Source organism: Bos javanicus, chromosome 1 (assembly GCF_032452875.1).
Source record: "Bos javanicus breed banteng chromosome 1, ARS-OSU_banteng_1.0, whole genome shotgun sequence".
In the NCBI taxonomy this organism is placed as follows: Eukaryota; Metazoa; Chordata; class Mammalia; order Artiodactyla; family Bovidae; genus Bos; species Bos javanicus.
Genome location: NC_083868.1, coordinates 42,187,784 through 42,206,827, shown reverse-complemented (window position 1 = coordinate 42,206,827; position 19,044 = coordinate 42,187,784). Strand labels below are relative to the sequence as shown.

The 19,044-nt window shown below is 36.9% G+C and overlaps 1 protein-coding gene across 11 annotated transcripts in view; it reads right to left on the bottom strand.

The window, feature by feature from the left end:
• The window catches only part of EPHA6 (EPH receptor A6), a 1,025,466-nt gene that overhangs the window by 122,713 nt on the left and 883,709 nt on the right, over positions 1 to 19,044 (bottom strand). For all 11 annotated transcript variants that reach the window (XM_061435761.1, XM_061435945.1, XM_061435852.1 and 8 more), the window contains one exon: positions 15,634 to 15,843. In XM_061435761.1, the coding sequence (XP_061291745.1) occupies positions 15,634 to 15,843 (210 nt within the window). The remainder of the gene's footprint in view (positions 1 to 15,633; positions 15,844 to 19,044) is intronic.

The window sequence follows — 19,044 nt, the reverse complement described above, 5'->3', positions numbered from 1 at the left end:
GTATAATCTGTGGTAAAACAGGACAATGTTTTATTCAAAGGTAACTTATGTATTACTACCCTCATGTCCAAAATAAATGTGGGAAAACATATCCACAAACTTTATATCATTTATTTTTCTAAAACAGAGTACTAGTAATAGAATACTAGCGCTTGTAGTTGCTATTATTTTTTTTTTTTTAATTTTATTTAATTTCAGATATACACATGCTATTATTTTTTCTGGTAATTTTCCTTATATAATGGAAAATCCACTTGAGTAGTTTATATTTCAATATTTTTTTCTGGTTTAACCCTTGACCATTTCTCTCTTCATTAATAGGGTTTAATCAAGTTGCTGTTTTTTAATCTACCCTTTCTCCCCTTGTATGTATCAATTATATATAGGCTACTGTGCTCCAATCTGCAGAATCTGTCATTGCTTTGAGTCTTCCAAGAATCATGGTTGCCCTCTTGCCCTTTGAAATATCTTCTATTTCTCTGAAGTGTCCTCAAAACCATGACTTTCATTTATATGCAAGAAAACTTAGCATTGGCATTTAAAAATGTCAATGAAAAGTCTGCATGTTTTATTTTCTTTTCCACTAAGTTTCTTTCTGCTTCTTTGTATTCCACCCAATTTGTTTTAAACTTGCTGTTTTCACTTACTTTAACAATCCTTCTCCTGACTTTACATTTAATCTTTTCACTGGGATTATTTTTCCACTAAAAACACCGACTGAATCATTTTAAAGTACAGTATTGGAATCCTAATGTAAATGTGGGTGACTTCTCAGTTAAATACTAGAACTCAGTTTTCTCTTATCCTTCCTTCTTTCTTATGGGTAAATAGTTCAGAGTTATTAAGCTTTAGTAAACAACACATAAGTCAAATCTCGTAAACTAGGACTTATTAAAATGTACATCTTCTATCTCACACAATACTAAACTAAGAAAAATATTCTTTGATTTATGAAAAGCTTTTAAAATGTCCTGTGTCCCATGCATTCACCACAAGGGGGCATATGTATACAAGTGTTTCATGACACTTTAGTAGTATCATTTATGATGATTATATGCAAGTATTATTTTGTTTTATCATGCTTTTATGTCTTTTTTTCTAGTATGTGTACTTTTTATAAAGTGATCCTAAGACTACTTTTTAATGTTGAGTATGGAGGATGAATTTCACTGTAGAACCAGAAGATATATTCTGGGCTAAAGCTCTAGAAACTGCAATTCCAGCAGTTTCTTCTATTTCCCATAAATCATATTGGAGTTCAAGCAAAATCTAATCATGTCCAAGTACAGTGAAACCTCATAAACTATAGAGATATTAAACATTCAATGGTATATTCTGAAATATACATAACTGTTTTAAAACTCTGAGATAGAATTCAGCACCAGGTCAACTACATGGCTATTGAGGAGTTATCCGAGTTTTGGCCACAGGTTACAGTTGTTTCGTGATTTATTTTCACAGAATTTACAGGCCTTGCATAAGTTCCCAAAGAGGGGCATACATTTCTACATCAGTCAATAAATGACTATTTATTGGGAAAAAATTACCATCACAGATAACCTAAAGAGAAGAAGCTACATGAAGGTAGCAAAGTGGAGACTACTGAGGCCAGTAAAACAAAGGTTAACAGAGGAATAAAAAATTAACATCAGGGATAACAATTTTTCTCTTTACTATTAAGCATATTTTATACCATAAACCATCTCCTATAAGAAACTGAAACAAAATGCTTGGGCTACACGGAATATATATTAAAAGAATAAGGTCTCTTAGGGTGAACACTGTCCATGGCTCTCATCTTCCCTCTATCCCACCCTTTTCCCATTGTATGTACAAATTTTTTACCTGCTTGTGACTTTTGTCTTATTTAACGACATGTAAGGCTGGAGGAGGAATTGGATATGTGTCTAGATTATATTAGGGCAGTTAAGCAAAATGGACTTTCAGATAGCCTGTTTCACATCTGGGTGTTTATTAAAAACACAGATTTCCAGATCCTGCCTTGCTACTTCTCCCCCAGACTTACGGAATGAAAATGATTCTCTGGGGCTGGAAATTGGGAATTAGCATTTCAAATAAGTGCCTTAGGTGATTTTTTATGCTGCTCATCTTAATAGCAGCTATAATCCATATTTTAACTTATTATCTTATTAATTTTTATTTATCTGTAGAGAGGAGACAGTTTTAATAAGTCTATTGAAGATGTGGGTATAAATTCCAAGTTTATCACCCACTGTGAATTCTACCATATTATATCTATAGTGTTTTCTTCATTATTTAATGATTCCATTTACATACTAGCCTATTGTAATGTCTTGATTATGAAATTCTATGGAGGGTGGGGTATATATGAGGGCCTAATAGCTTACCCCTTGCTTTTATTAGTTATTTTCTATTAATAATACAACTTGGTTCTATTGAATTTATATTTTTCTTAGAAGCAGTTTTTTTAAAATTTTATTTTATTTTTAAACTTTACAATATTGTATTAGTTTTGCCCAATGTCGAAATGAATCCGCCACAGGTATACCTGTGCTCCCCATTCTGAACCCTCCTCCCACCTCCCTCCCCATACCATCCCTCTGGGCCATCCCAGTGCACCAGCCCCAAGCATCCAGCATCGTGCATCGAACCTGGACTGGCGACTCGTCTCATACATGATATTACACATGTTTCAATGCCATTCTCCCAAATCTCCCCACCCTCTCACTCTCCCACAGAGTCCACAAGACTGATCTATACATCAGTGTCTCTTTCGCTGTCTCGTACACAGGGTTATTGTTACCATCTTTCTAAATTCCATATATATGCGTTAATATACTGTATTGGTGTTTTTCTTTCTGGCTTACTTCACTCTGTATAATAGGCTCCAGTTTCATCCACCTCACTAGAACTGATTCAAATGTATTGTTTTTAATGGCTGAGTAATACTCCATTGTGTATCTGTACCACAGCTTTCTTATCCATTCATCTGCTGATGGGCATCTAGGTTGCTTCCATGTCCTGGCTATTATAAACAGTGCTGCGATGAACATTGGGGTACACGTGTCTCTTTCCCTTCTGGTTTCCTCAGTGTGTATGCCCAGCAGTGGGATTGCTGGATCATAAGGCAGTTCTATTTCCAGTTTTTTAAGGAATCTCCACACTGTTCTCCATAGTGGCTGTACTAGTTTGCATTCCCACCAACAGTGTAAGAGGGTTCCCTTTTCTCCACAAAGTAGCAGTTATTTTTAAAGGCAAATATATTTGCAACTTAACCAGGAAATGTGAGAAAGAGATTTTGGCGGTCAGAAAATTATATGCTATAAACACTAAAATTAAAAATGTTATCTTCCCTTTACTTTTATAGCATATATGAAAAACAAAGTTTTGAACAACTAAAAAGAACAAGGTAATGATTTAGTTTCTATTAAAAAAAGAGAATTAAGGATCAGAATGTATTAGGACCCAAATTATGCAAAATATCCAGGCAAGAGTAATCTAGAAAACATTATCTTTATGTATAATTCATTTAGCAGCCGCCTATTTGTGACACATATTACACACTGATTAAGAGCATGGTTAAACAGTTGAATGATGTGCATGCTTCATATAATAACACTCTGTTCTTACTGCAAGTTTAAAGAAGCAAAACTGGGAATAGTGAAACTTGGTGTGTTCATGTTAATTAGAACAGTCATGATCTGAATAATGCTAATAATTATGGAATGTGAATGCATTCAGAGCTGTTCCTTGCAGAGCAAGAGGTCCAAGGGAGAATTTGGGGGAAGTTCTTTGCAGTGGCCTGTAAGTAAACCATGGTTGTAAGTGTTTCCCTAAGAAAACATGATGAGTAAGAAGCTAGCATAAAGCAACCAAGGGGTAGTCAGGCGATAAACAGAGAAAAAGGGAAAAAATATTTGTTTCTTAACAAGGATGCTGATAGATTTTTCAATGTTTGAAATTCAATTCTGTTTCTTCAAAGTACACTTCAAAATTCGATAGCACTTTCTCTAGCTTTTGATTTCCTAAGGACTGCTTATAGGCTTGGAAAAGTTGATGATTGTGGGGATTAATGGTAAGCCCTGGGGTGACAATTAAGGGACAGGTATTGAATTTGAAACTCTGTGGAAGAATTTGAGGCTTCTTGGAATATTGCCCAGAATTCCATTTAAAAAATCAGTAATGGTAATGTTCATTTCCTTAATCTCTCCATCTTTCGTTTAAAATTGTTGCCCAGTGAAATGACCTACAGCCATCTTTTTGTTTAGAAAAGTTACATGAAAACAATTAAGCAAACATGTTGCCTATTCACTGACTAATACCAGGGAGAAAAATTTTAAATATACTAAGCAGAAGGATGTCCTGGCACTCTCCCAGGAGGTATTTCTCTATTTCTATAACATACATTGTTTTCTTTCTCTTGGCATGAATGTAAAATATTCATTAAAGAATAATTTTAACAGTTCAGTAAACAAAAGAATAAACATTTTGAAATATCTGTGCATTTGTAATATATATTACCAGAGACCAAGAGATCATTGTCCTTATTTCTCAGTCTTCAGAGACTTTCAACTACTGCTATCCATTACCTTCTGCATGGGCTTCAGAGATGAGAAACAGAAGGAAGTTTGTATATGACAAGAGAGAATTTGTGGTGGGAAGTTTTGTAAAAGAAGGAGGATTCAATTGTGGAACAGATTCTCTCCTTTAACAATGTCATTATGGCAATAATTAATTGACTTTGTTTCCAACATAATAGCCATATGACTTGAGCACATCACAATTTCTTTGGCCTCAATTTCTTTACTTGTTAATAAATAAAAATACATACACACATGGACACACACACACTCACATATATTGGTAGAGCTATTGATACAAGATATCCAACTGTCTTCGCCACTCTGTTTTCTATTCCAGCTTACACCAAGATTCCATCATTTCCTGTCTAAGGGTGCAAATGCATCTTTTGCTCTCTCTCTCTTTTTTCTCTACAATTCATTCCCAACATATCAGGCAGAATGAGCTCTTGAAAAATAAAATTTCTGTTGTGTCAACAGGTGCTTAAAATTTTCCAGTGGATTCCTTTCATAGTCAGTCTCCTCCTTTCCATGACCTTCACGCTTTAATTTCCTACCCTTTCCCTGATCTCTTAGTGGGTCAACCATCCTGGCCTTTCTCCTACTTCTGAACTATGCCAAACTTGTTCCCTAAGGTTTAGGATCTGTATTTCTTCCCTTTCACCTTAGAACATCTGGCTTCAGATCTTTTCATGGCTGGTACCTTTATAATTTTCAGGTCTCATTTCAAATGACACCTCATTAAAGAAGTATTTTCTGACTGTGCTTCCAAGGTAGCTTCTCAAGTTTATTTTTACAATTTTATAATATATCCAGCATCTGTCACTAAGATTGAGATTTGTCTTTGTCTTACTTTTAAAACTTCATTTATTATCTTTTTAAAAAAAATTGTTTATTGTCTTTATAATAAAGATTATCAAGGCTGTAAGCTCCATAAGAAAAGCTTGTTTATTGCAATATCTTCAATTCCCAGAACAGTACCTGGCACACAGTAGGCACTCAACAAAGGGGTTGTATAAAGTCTCTCAGGCTGTAATTACACATGATTGTTTAATGTCCATCTTTTCCACAGACCAGGTTAGCATCCAATTATATTAAGAAATACATGTTAAATGAATAAATTATGATTACTGAATTACCAAACTAATTGTATATTTATAGTCTGCTTAGATAATCTAGTCCGTTTGTATGACTGAGGTGACATTTTAATCCCTCATGTTTTCATTTTCTTATTTACATTATCTATCAATCTGGAGGTTTTCTTATGTGTTGATTACTGTATCAGAACGTCTTCAGGTACAGGTCACAGAGTCATAGAAGGTCCATTTCTCAGGAGCTTAAGTAAATAAAATATTTAACTAAATTATAAACAAATAACTAGAACAAGTGGATTCTGTATTGACACAGATACTTAACATTTTCATTAGAGAGTTAGGTTCTTTTGCACTCCTACCTGGCCATCTTGAGCACTGGGTTTGTCTCCTTAGGCTTCTTGCCTCATGACTGAAACATGGCTGTCACAATCCCAAGCCCATGTCCTGCCAAAGCTATATTCGAGGCAACAAAGAAAAGAAAGGGCCAACACTACAAAGCTCTCCCTGTAAGCCTATCTACAGTAGACCTCAACCCCCAAATTTTCTCCAAAGTTGCCAAACTCACTTCCCTTTACATTTAAATGACTTTTCAAAGAATAAAATTTAAGTGTTAAAGGAGAATAGTATAAATATGTATGAATTATGATTTATTTTCTGGGTATGAGTTCATTATCAACATCCAAATAAAGATTTTATTAGCAAGGAGAAGATGATTAGAGAGGCTGAGTAGGCAGCTAACAGGGCCTGCCATAAACAGCATAAATAACCGATAATCTTTTTCAATTTATTTGCCATTGATGTGAAGCTCCTTATACTGGGAATAAGTAAGCTTTTCACAGAGCTTTCATGTGATTTATATTATATTTATAATGTTTTTCTTTCCAGTTTTCTATTGTCAGAGGGGGAAAAAAGGCCTTTTTTTGACATCAGAGATGAAACTGGCAATTAAGCATTAGAATGACTTCATTTCTTAAGATGGTATCTCTGAAACTCAAGGGCTAAAGTCAGCAGCTTTGTGTACACTGTCTTATTTTGTCTTTTTTCTGCACAAGCAAGATGGGCCAATGAACATGGTGCTTTCTGCTCGCTGAACAGCTGCTGATTGATCTTCCTCAGTAAATCAATTTAGTCTGGGTTTGTTCTAAAATCACTAGGAGCAGGGAGAATAACTCTGAATTAGACAGTGTTGGATGTTGCTAAAACAAAAAACAAGCAGTACTTGGTATTTCATACAATTTATGGTTAATCATCAAGATGTAGGCCAAACGTCTTCAGATTTGTCACTGGCCTTCATTTATTCCTCATTGATTAGCATTTACACTAGAAGGGCTGGATATATTTCAGATGTTTGTAGGTATTAAAATATTATGTACTATGTACTTTTACAAACAATTTGTCTTGGGTCTTGTAGAATTTTCCTTTCTGTTAATACCCTGACCCATTGTAATAACTGCTTCAATGTCTGTAACATTTTCTGCTTTCTATTGTAATTTTTTCCTCTTCTTATGATACATTAAGGGTTGTTTTAGGCTTACTCATTTGGTGGGTTGTGATTAACAGTCATATCAGAGAAGAAATTAATGTAATTTTACTGAAAACAATGTGCTTATAGTTTCAATCACTTTCTTCCTACCATTTTCTTATTAGTGTAATTATCAGCAATTAACAAAGCAGCCACTAAGTAGTGTATTAATCTTGCTGTTGAAAGCATTAAAACATGTAAAAGATAAATATCCTGCTCTCTAGGGTTTTATAAAAAGCTAAAGGGATTCATTACTACTTGTAATTACTACTTCTAAGTCACCCCAAACCTGAGAACTGATCAGCAATATTAGTTTCTCAGTGGTCTCTTGTCTTCAATAATGCCTTCCAAGGTCTAAGGCCTTCGAGTCCTTTCTTTAAAAAGCATATTGGAGAGACACAGGGCTGACATCTACAAAGGGTTTGCTTTTGTGCATGCTTTGCACCAATGACAGATGGAGGTCTTCCCACAGTGTGGCTTGGCTTCTGAATGGTATGCATGAATGAACAAGATGGTCCTCTCTAGCTGCAGGATTTCTTATCGAGGTCTTTTCTATTCTGTGTATGATAATCTTCAAACCTTTTTCATGTGTTTCATTACCAAGACCTCTGTAATCATCACAAATCTTTATTTCCTAAGCTCCAAAGATAAGACTTTTTAGGAAATAATTCTTTCGATATCATCTGTGCTATTGTTGATTCCTATTTCCATCTAATGCTTTGTTGTTCAGTCGCTAAGTCGTGTCTGACTCTTTAAGACCCCATGGACTAGTACTCCAGGCTCCTCTGTCCTCCACTATCTCCCAGAGTTTGCTCAAATTCATATCCACTGAGTTGGTGATGCTGTCTAACCATCTCATTCTCTGCTGCTCTCCTCTTCTTTTGCCCTCAATCTTTCCCAGCATCAGGATCTTTTCCAATGAGTTGGCTTTTCACAGGTGGCCAAAGTACTGGAGCTTCAGCTTCAGCATCAGTCCTTCCAATGAATATTCAGGACTGATTTCCTTTAAGATGGATTGATTTGATCTCCTTGCAGCCCAAGGAACTCTCAAGAGTCTTCTTCAGCATCATAATTTGAAAGCATCAATTAATGTTTAAGTCTGACATTGTCAGTTCACCCAAAGAAGTGTACACCTCCTGGCAGAACTGTACCAGAAAACTACCATTAAGATTTTTGGTCTCTCAGCCTTGATCCAAGCCTGTATGTATGATGTTCACTTCTTCAACAGTTATTGGGTATTATTGGATATTGTGGCTCTGCACTTAACACATTTTTTCTCTGGTTTAGTGTAAAGCTTCGTTGCCCTTTCATCTCCATTGTTGTTGATTTGATTTCTGGCATTTGGACTCAAAGTCTGGATACACTAATCCTGAAGAATATAGTTTTTAAATATTAGATCATTAGAGTACCCTTTACAAAAGCTTATACTGACAAAAATTAATAAAAACTGTCAGAATTTCTGACTATGAATTCAGTTCAGTTCAGTTCAGTTCAGTCATTCAGTTGTGTCCGACTCTTTGCGATCCCATGAATGGCAGCACGCCAGGCCTCCCTGTCCATCACCAACTCCCGGAGTTCACTCAGACTCATGTCCATCGAGTCAGTGATGCCATCCAGCCATCTCATCATCTGTCGTCCCCTTCTCCTCCTGCCCTCAATCCCTCCCAGCATCAGAGTCTTTTCCAATCAGTCAACTTTTTGCATGAGGTGGCCAAAGTACTAGAGTTTCAGCTTTAGCATCAGTCCTTCCAAAGAAATCCCAGGGCTGATCTCCTTCAGAATGGACTGGTTGGATCTCCTTGCAGTCCAAGGGACTCTCAAGAGTCTTCTCCAACACCACAGTTCAAAAGCATCAATTCTTCATCGCTCAGCTTTCTTCACAGTCCAACTCTCACATCCATACATGACCACTGGAAAAACCATAGCCTTGACTAGACGGACCTTTGTTGGCAAAGTAATGTCTCTGCTTTTCAATATGAATTAGTCCATCAAATAAACATTGGTTGGCTCAAGGGCACTTTTCTCCCTTTGAATTAAGGAAATCTAAAATTGGCATATTGATTTCTTTCTCTCCTGCTAATTACAATGGTCTGCATATTTGACTGATTTCCACTGACTTCTATCATAATATCCTTATCCATCAGAGGGCAGACAGAATGAAAGCCACAATCACAAAAAACTATCCAAACTGACCACATGGATCACAGCTTTGTCTAAGTCAGAGAAACTATGACCCATGCTATGTAGTGTGACCCAAGAGGGACAGGTCATCATGGAGAGTTCTGACAGAATGTGGCCCACTGGAGAAGGGAATGGCAAACCACTTCGGTATTCTTGCCTTGAGAATCCCATGAACAGTATGAAAAGGCAAAAAGATATGACACTGAAAGATGAACTCCCCAGGTCAGTAGCCACCCAATATACTACTGGAGAAGAGTGGAGAAATAGCTCCAGAAAGAATGATGGAGCCAAAGCAAAAACAGTGCACAGCTGTGGATGTGACTGGTGATGGAAGTAAAGTCTGATGCTGTAAAGAACAATATTGCATAGGAACCTGGATTGTTAGGTCCATGAATCAAGGCAAACTGGAAGAGTTCAAACAGGAGATGGCAAGAGTGAACATTGCCATTTTAGGAAACAGTGAACTAAAATGGACTGGAATGGGCAAATTTAATTCAGATGACCATTACATCTACTACCGTGGGCCAGAATCCCTTAGAAGAAATGGAGTAGCCCTCATGATCAACAAAAGTGTCCAAAATTCAGTACTTGGGTGCAATCTCAAAAACAACAGAATAATCTCTGTTCATTTCCAGTCAGTATCACAGCAATCCTAGTCTATGTCCCAGCCAGTAATACAGAAGAAGCTGAAGTCGAATGGTTCTAAGACCTACAAGACCTTTTAGAACTAACATCAAAAAAGATGTCCTTTTCATCATAGGGGACTAGAATGAAAAAGTCAAGAGATAAGATAACTGGAGTAGCAGGCAAATTTGGCCTTGGAGTACAAAATGAAGCAGGGTAAAGGCTAACAGAGTTTTGCCAAGAGAATGCACTGGTCGTAGCAAACACCTTCTTCCAACAATACAAGAGATGATTCTACATATGGACATCACCAGATAGTCAACAGTGAAATCAGATTGATTATATGGATTGATTATAATATATATATTCAATATATATTAATTATATTATTTGCAGCCAAAGATGGAGAAGCTCTATACAATCAGCAGAAGCAAAACAGGAGCTGACTGTGGCTCAGATCATGAATTCCTTTTGCAAAATTCAGACTTAAATTGAAGAAAGTAGGGAAAACCACTGGACCATTCAGGTTTGACCAGGGTTATAAACAAATCATATATGAACTATAAATCATATGCCTTAGATTATACAGTGGAAGTGACAACAGATTGAAAGGATTAGATCTGATAGATAGAGTACCTGAAGAACTATGGATGGAGGTTCATATCATTGTATAGGAGGCAGTGATCAAAAACCAACCCCAAGAAGAGAATGCCAAAAGGCAAAATGGTTGTCTGAAGAGGCCTTACAAATAACTGAGAAAAGAAGAAAAATGAAAGCCAAGGAGAAAAGGAAAGATATATCCATCTGAATGTAGAGTTCCAAAGAATAGCAGGAGAGATAAGAAAACCTTCTTCTTGATCAATGCAAAGAAATAGAGGAAAACAATAGAATGGGAAAGACTAGAGAACGCTTCAAGAAAATTAGAAATACCAAGGGAACTTTTCATGCAAAGATGGGCTCAATAAAGGACAGAAATGGTATGGACCTAACAGAAGCAGAAGATCGTAAGAAGAGGTGGCAAGAATACACAGAAGAACTGTACAGAAAAGATCTTAAGGACCAGGGTAACATGACGGTGTGATCACTGACCTAGAGCCAGACATCCTGGAATGTGAAGTCAAGTGGGCGTTTGGAAGCAACACTATGAACAAAGCTAGTGGAGGTGATGGAATTTCATTTAAGCTATTTCGAATCCTAAAGATAATGCTGTGAAAGTGCTGTACTCAACATGCCAGCAAATTTGGAAAACTCAGCAGTGGCCACAGGACTGGAAAACATCAGGTTTCATTCCAATCCCAAAGAAAGGCAATGCCAAAGAATGCTCAAACGACCATACAATTGGACTCACTTCACATGCTAGCAAAGTAATGTTCAAAATTCTCCAAGCTAGGCTTCAATAGTATGTGAACTGAGAAATTCCAGATGTTCAAGCTGGATTTAGAAAAGGCAGAGGAACCAGATCAAATTGCCAATATCCGTTGGATCATTGAAAATACAAGAGTTCCAGAAAAACATCCTGGTTTTTTGATTTATTGATTGCTTTATTGATTTATTGATTCTGCTTTATTGATTACATCAAATCCTTTCATTGTGTGGATCACAACAAACTGGAAAATTCTTCAGGAGATGTTAATACCAGACCACCTTACCTGCCTCCTGAGAAATCTGTATGCAGGTCAAGAAGCAACAGTTAGAACTGCACATGGAAAAATGGACTAATTTCAAACTGGGAAAGGATTATATATTGTCCTTTACAAGGATATACAAGGCTATATATTGTCACCCAGCTTATTTAACTTATATGCAGAGTACAACATGCGAAATGCCAAGCTGGATGAATCACAAGTTGGAATCAAGTTTCCTAGGAGATATATCAATAACCTCAGATATGCAGATGACACCACTCTTATGGCAGAAAGCAAAGAGGAATTAAAGAACCTCTTGATGAAAGTGAAAGAGGAGAGTGAAAAATTTGGCCTAAAACCCAACATTCATGGGAAGGGAGGTGGGAGGGGGCTCAGGATGGGGAGCACATGTACACCCATGGCGGATGCATGTTGATGTATGGCAAAACCAATACAATATTATAAAGTGAAAAAACAAACAAACAAACAAAAAAAAACCAACATTCAAAAAACTAAGATTATGGCATCTGGTCCCATCACTTCATGGCAAACAGATAGGGAAACAATGGAAACAGTGACAGACTATTTATTTTCTTGAGCTCCAAAATCACTGAGGATGGTGACTGCAGCCATGAAAGTAAAAGACACTTGCTCCTTGGAAGAAAAGCTATGACAAACCTAGATAGCGTATTAAAAAGCAGAGGCATTACTTTCTGACAAAAGTCTGTCTAGTCAAAGCAATGGTTTTTCTAATAATTACGTATCAGATGTGAGAGTTGGAGCATAAAGAAAGCTGAGTGTCAAAGAATTGATGCTTTTGAACTGTGTTGTTGGAGAAGACTCTTGAGAGTCCCTTGGACTTCAAGGAGATCCAACCAGTTAATCCTAAAGGTAATCAGTCCTGAATATTCATTGGAAGGACTGATGCTGAAGCTGAAGTTCCAATACTTTGGCTACCTGAGGTGAAGAAAAGACCCTGATGCTGGGAAAAATTGATGTCAGGAGGAGAAGTGGACGACACAGGATGATATTGTGGTGTCTATCACTGACTCTATGGACATGAGTTTGTGCATGCTCCAGGATTTGATGATGGACAGAGAAGCCTGGCATGCTGCAGTCTATGGGGTTGCAGAATCAGACAGGACTGAGTGATTGAACTGAACTGAATTACAAATGTCTGTATATTTGACTGATTTCAACTGACTGCTATCATAATATCTGTCGAGTAAGGATTGTTTTTCTGGAAGAGTCAGTTTATTATTTGTCCCAAATGGCAAAGCTCCTTTCTTAGTGATGAATTTGGCTTATCAAGCCAGGATTTTATTGTTTTTCAGTCTTCCAAGGTTTATTTGTTCACCACCTTTTTGCTGAAAAAGTTATTTAAATCTTCACATTATAGTCTTCTGATAACATAGCTATTTTTCTCCTGTTTTTCTTTATATTTAGGCTGCTGAATTACATTTACCTAGAGGAAACTGTCATTTTCTTTTCTTGAATTTTTCATTAAAATTCTGTGCAGAAACCTGTCCTTATTTCTATTTATGCTAATGATATGTAGCTTGGTGGGAGCTAGTAGATTTCACAGTCCTGTACCCAAGAGTGACTTTGTGCCTGAAGCTGTCATATCACTTCCATTCTTTGCTTCGTTAAATCTTAAGGAACAATTGAAGTACAAGTTATTCTTCAGGTTGGCCTGGTTCACCTACACAGACTTAGTGTAAGATGCATTTTACCACATGGTATTAATATCTTAGCACAGTCTCATTTCTACCATTGATGACTTGATGGACAGAGAATCTTGTGATAGGCTCTCAAAGAATAACACTTTATTTTTCAAAATAAAAAAATCAAAAATATTTCTCACCACAGGTTCTTTTATTTAGTGCATTGGATATCATATGATTTTAAGTGAAAGTGTTTAAAAGATTTTACTGCATAACTTTTAACAGTAACTCTTTTATTTAAAAAAGATAGAAGTGAGTGAAAATTCATATTATGTTTTACTAGCAGGTAAGCATCATTGGACACAACTGAGTGACTTCACTTTCACTTTTCACTTTCATGCATTGGAGAAGGAATGGCAATCCACTCCGGTGTTCTTGCCTGGAGAATCCCAGGGACGGGGGAGCCTGGTGGCCTGCCGTCTATGGGGTCGCACAGAGTCGGACACGACTGAAGTGACTTAACAGCTTAGCAGCAAGCATCATCTCCAGAAAAATCTCAATTATTTATGCTAAAGTGCTTAAAGGCAGAATAGTGAATGATCTAAAATACTTTTATCTCATTTTCATTAAAAATATCCACTCTTAAAGCTGGGCATGTCTTAAGATTTAAAAATTCACATCAGAAAGTCAACTTAGAAACACATGAATGAGGTAAAGAAGGAAGGATTCTTAGATCTCCCCCCAGCTATATGAAACAACTATATGAAATACATGCTCCTCATGCTCCTCCATTATTTGCTTTAAATATCTCCATGCTGGGTATAGAGCATGTCTTCTTTAACTAACTCCATGTTGGCATAGAGTGACTTTTTTCACATATTATGGAGAATAGGGGAGGTTAAGAGTTGGAGCTTAGAGAGATCTTACTAATGCAAAGTAAATAGAATTAAGATATTAAAAGAACTGTGATTATGCAGGTTATGCATTGTCAATAGTGAGACTCAATAGTTCAACTAGGAAAGTCCTTATTAGGAAATACCACTATCAAGGAGAAAAGCAAAGTTTGTCTTGGATGATACAAAGTGAACACAATTGAAAGTCAGAATCAGGGAATTTTATAAGTTTTACAGATACTGTGATAAAATGATTTTCACATTTCGTTTTGGTCTTTAAAATATAAGAAATGGAGCTACTCATTTTAATTAAAAGAAAAAAATAAAACATCTGAATAGTAGCAGCCATTATTGTCATTGTCGTTGTTTAGTTGATAAGTTGTGTTTGACTCTTTGCAATCTCATGGACTGGGCAAGAATACTGGAGTAGGTTGCCATTTACTTCTCCAGGGGATCTTCCCTACCCAGGGATTGAACCCACATCTCCTGTAATGGCACACAGATTCTTTATTACTGAGCAATCTGGGAAGACCAACTGCCATTATTCCATATCTTAAATAAAACATATCTCTTAAAACAGACAAGTGTGAGCCATAATATATCTTTATTTTATTTTTTTTAATTTAATTTAATTTTATTTTTAAACTGTACAATATTGTATTAGTTTTGCCAAATATCGAAATGAATCCACCACAGGTATACATGTGTTCCCCATCCTGAACCCTCCTCCCTCCTCCCTCCCCATACCATCCCTCTGGGTCGTCCCAGTGCACCAGCCCCAAGCATCCAGTATCGTGCATCGAACCTGGACTGGCGACTCATTTCATACATGATATTATACATGTTTCAGTGCCATTCTCCCAAATCTCCCCACCCTCTCCCTCTCCCACAGAGTCCATAAGACTGTTCTATACATCAGTGTCTCTTAATACATCTTTTAATGTTCTTTTTAGGTAAATATGACCTCATTTCCATAACTGAGAGCAAAGAGGCATAACATTTTCTATGTAAGTTTAAGATGGGTTGCTTAGCAATATTCAAATGAGAGAGAGTCCCTCCTCTAGAAGTGGGTATAAAACAGTTGTCCATGTAAATGTGTGTCAGATTCAGTGAAGGAAGAGATTTCTTAGCACTTAAGTATAACCAGATATGAGACCATGTAGTCAAATGAGAGCAATCTAAACTCAGTAAATTTTGTGCAGATTAAATTATCTACAAATCGCTAATTGTATATGTGTCATTAGGTATGTTCCATAATCATCCCTGCCAACCTCTCCTCATGAAGTGCCTGGTAGGCTCTTTATAGAACTGGCATGGAAAACCAATGTCTCTCAGTCCTTGTCTAGATCCTATTTTGGGGCAATCTTTCCTTCTGTCTTTAGACCATAATACAAACTGGAATTACTCTAATAATATTGCAAACAATAAAAGTAAACAAACTATATTTGAAAAGGATGGATAAACTTACAGTTGTTGTATAAGCAGCTTCTGGATCATCTTCCAGCACTCGGGAGAGACCGAAATCAGAAACTTTGCATACTAAGTTGCTGTTGACCAATATATTCCTAGCTGCTAGATCTCGGTGAACATAACCCATATCAGAAAGATACTTCATTCCTGATGCAATGCCTCGGAGCATACCGACCAACTGGATGACTGTGAAGTGACCATCATGTTTCTGAAAGAGAATCACAGTTATTTATGTTAGTTTATTTTATTATAGTGTGGGTGCATGCACGCATTCCTGTGTGCCTGTTTGTGTAGAGGTGTGTGTGCGTGGTGTATTAAATGAAACCCTTGATTTTATTTTACTGGATCCAATTTAATGTAAGCACCAAGTCTGCTGATCATTTTGTTCATAACAAAAGTAAAAATCTGTTTGAGATTTAAAGGAAAGGAAAATCTAGGTTGAAGTGATAAAGGGGGAAAAACAAAGGAGAGAAGAAAACCATCCAAATTAACTTCCAGAAAAGATGATTTCAAAAACTCTAAGTAACAAAAGGGAACTAAATTTAAATAAGATAATAGCAATGACTTATAAGAAAAAAGAATTCACTTTCCATAGTAGTTAGCTCCAAACCAGCTGTGTGTGTGTGTATGTGTGTGTGTGTGTGTGCCCAATCATGTCTGACTCTGGGTGACCCTATGGACTGTGCAGGGCAGCAAAATCTAGGATTGGATGAAAGTTGCGTGATTGCTGGAAATTGTGAGAAATGGTCAAAGAAAAATAAAAATTGACTGCATAAACAAGTTTAGGAAAGTTGTAGGAGAATGAAAACCACATGCAAACAGAAAATAACTTGATTTTCCTAATCTTTCCTTACAGAGTTGACCCTTAAACAAAGGTGTGGACTGCACAGTTCCACTTATACCTGTACTTTTCTCAGCAAATACCTAGTTGGGCCTCTGCATCTGCAAGTTCCGCTGCCTTGCAGATTGTGTACAGTACTATGTTTACGGTTCTGGGTTGATTGTATCGGAAGATATAGAATTCTCAGCTACAAAGGGCTGACCATGGAACTTCAGCATCTGTATATTTTTGTATCTGCAATGGGTCTTGGAACCAGTTCCCTGTGGATATCCAGGGACAACTGTACGGAGCAAATGGAAAGAAAAGTTGGCAGTTGACTGAAAACAGGACTATTTTAGTTCTCAGGAAAATTAAAAGAAATATTAATAACAAGCCAAGCACAGCAGTGGTATATAGTAATAAATCCTCTGACTAACTATGCCTCTCACATTGATTTAAAACTATATTTTAACTGAAGTGTAATTGATTTACAATATTGTGTTCATCTCAGTAGTATAGCATAGTGATCTAGTATTTTTGCAAATTATACTCCACTAAGGAAAGTTATGACCAACCTAGATAGCATATTCAAAAGCAGAGACATTACTTTGCCAACAAAGGTTCGTCTAGTCAAGGCTATGGTTTTTCCTGTGGTCACGTATGGATGTGAGAGTTGGACTGTGAAGAAGGCTGAGCGCCGAAGAATTGATGCTTTTGAACTGTGGTGTTGGAGAAGACTCTTGAAAGTCCCTTGGACTGCAAGGAGATCCAACCAGTCCATTCTAAAGGAGATCAGCCCTGGGATTTCTTTGGAAGGACTGATGCTAAAGCTGAAACTCCAGTACTTTGGCCACCTCATGCGAAGAGTTGACTCATTGGAAAAGACTCTGATGATGGGAGGGACTGGGGGCAAGAGGAGAAGGGGACGACAGAGGATGAGATGGCTGGATGGCATCACTGACTCGATGGACGTGAGTCTGAGTGAACTCCGGGAGTTGGTGATGGACAGGGAGGCCTGGCGTGCTGCACTTCATGGGGTCGCAAAGAGTCGGACACGACTGAGCGACTGAACTGAACTGAACTGATGGGCTTTCCTTGTGGCTCAGCTGGAAAAGAATCTGCCTGCATTGCAGGACACCTTGTTCGATCCCTGGTCTGAGAAGATCCCCTGGAGAAGGAAAAGGCTACCTACTCCAGTATTCTGGCCTGGGGAATTGCATGGACTGTATAGCCTATAGGGTTGCAAAGAGTCAGACACAAGTGGCTGATTTTTACTTTCTTTCACTTTTATACTTCACTCCAGGTTATTGCAAGATGAAGGGTATAGAGTATATTCTTGTTCCTTATGTATTTTATAAATAGTAGTTTGTATATATTAATCCCATACCTCTAATTTGTCCCTTTGCCCCTGCACTAACTCTTCCCTTTGATAACCACAAGCTAGTTTTTGAAATAATTTTTTTTTAATAAACAAAATTCAACTGTCATTCATGTAAGCTGTGTACACCAGTTAGACCTGATACAAATACTATAGTACAAATGTAGAGAAAATGAATATAAAAATATTTTAAGTTTGAAAATTAATGCATACTGTTCTAATTAATTATTTGGAGATTGTTGTCATTAATGGGGTTATAGAGAAGTGAGATTCTCAAATTGGTTTTATATATCAGATAACATTTATTTATGAATGATACTAAAATTAATATTTATTAAGAGACCAGGGGACTATATTACGTTATACAAGGTGGTAGAGGCATACATATCAGTATCTCAAAATTTGCAAAGCTAAAGTTTTCATGGATATGTGATTTAAACTGTAGAGTAGGTTAAACGTTGGGATGAATTGACCATATCACAGTGATGTGGTCTCTGCTACAATGATGATTCACTGGCCAGTTAAGTGAATAAACTTATACAACAAATAAAATAAACTTCACCTTACTACAACAACTTACATCCCTGATATTTATATCATAATATCTCCCAAATCAAGTGGAGAGTAAGGAAAAGAACTCTTTCATAATAGAAACAGTCTACAGCAAGTGTATCCCATTTAAGCAGGAGCTTCTGTATAATTAATGTATAAAAGATAACCTAACAAAGAAAGTCTTTGCTGTTATTAGGTCTTTATGTTTCTGATCCATCTTCTTAGACAGTGCACAGTTAGATGAAATCTGCCTCTTCTATCATGTACCTTACTTACCTCTCCTCTATTAGGAATCTCAAAGCCTTTGAAAGCATTCATCCTTTTGGCCTAGAAAGAATTACACTAATTTTAAAGAGACGGTTCTTTTACATATCAGTCAATTGCCTGGTATCACAGTTCTTATTGAGGCAGAATTTCTGTATAGTAGGAAATGTTAATAATAGATGATCTGAAGACTAGAGTGTGTGTTAATTTCCTTATTTGTATAATAAAAATGCATGCACGCTTAATTGCTCAGTTGTATCCAACTCTTTGTGACTCCATGGACTGTAGCCCACCAGGCTCCTCTGTCCGTGGTGTTCTCTAGGCAAGAATACTGGAGGGGGTTGCCATTTCCTATGCCAGGGGATCTTCCCAACCCAGGGATCATACCCAAGTCT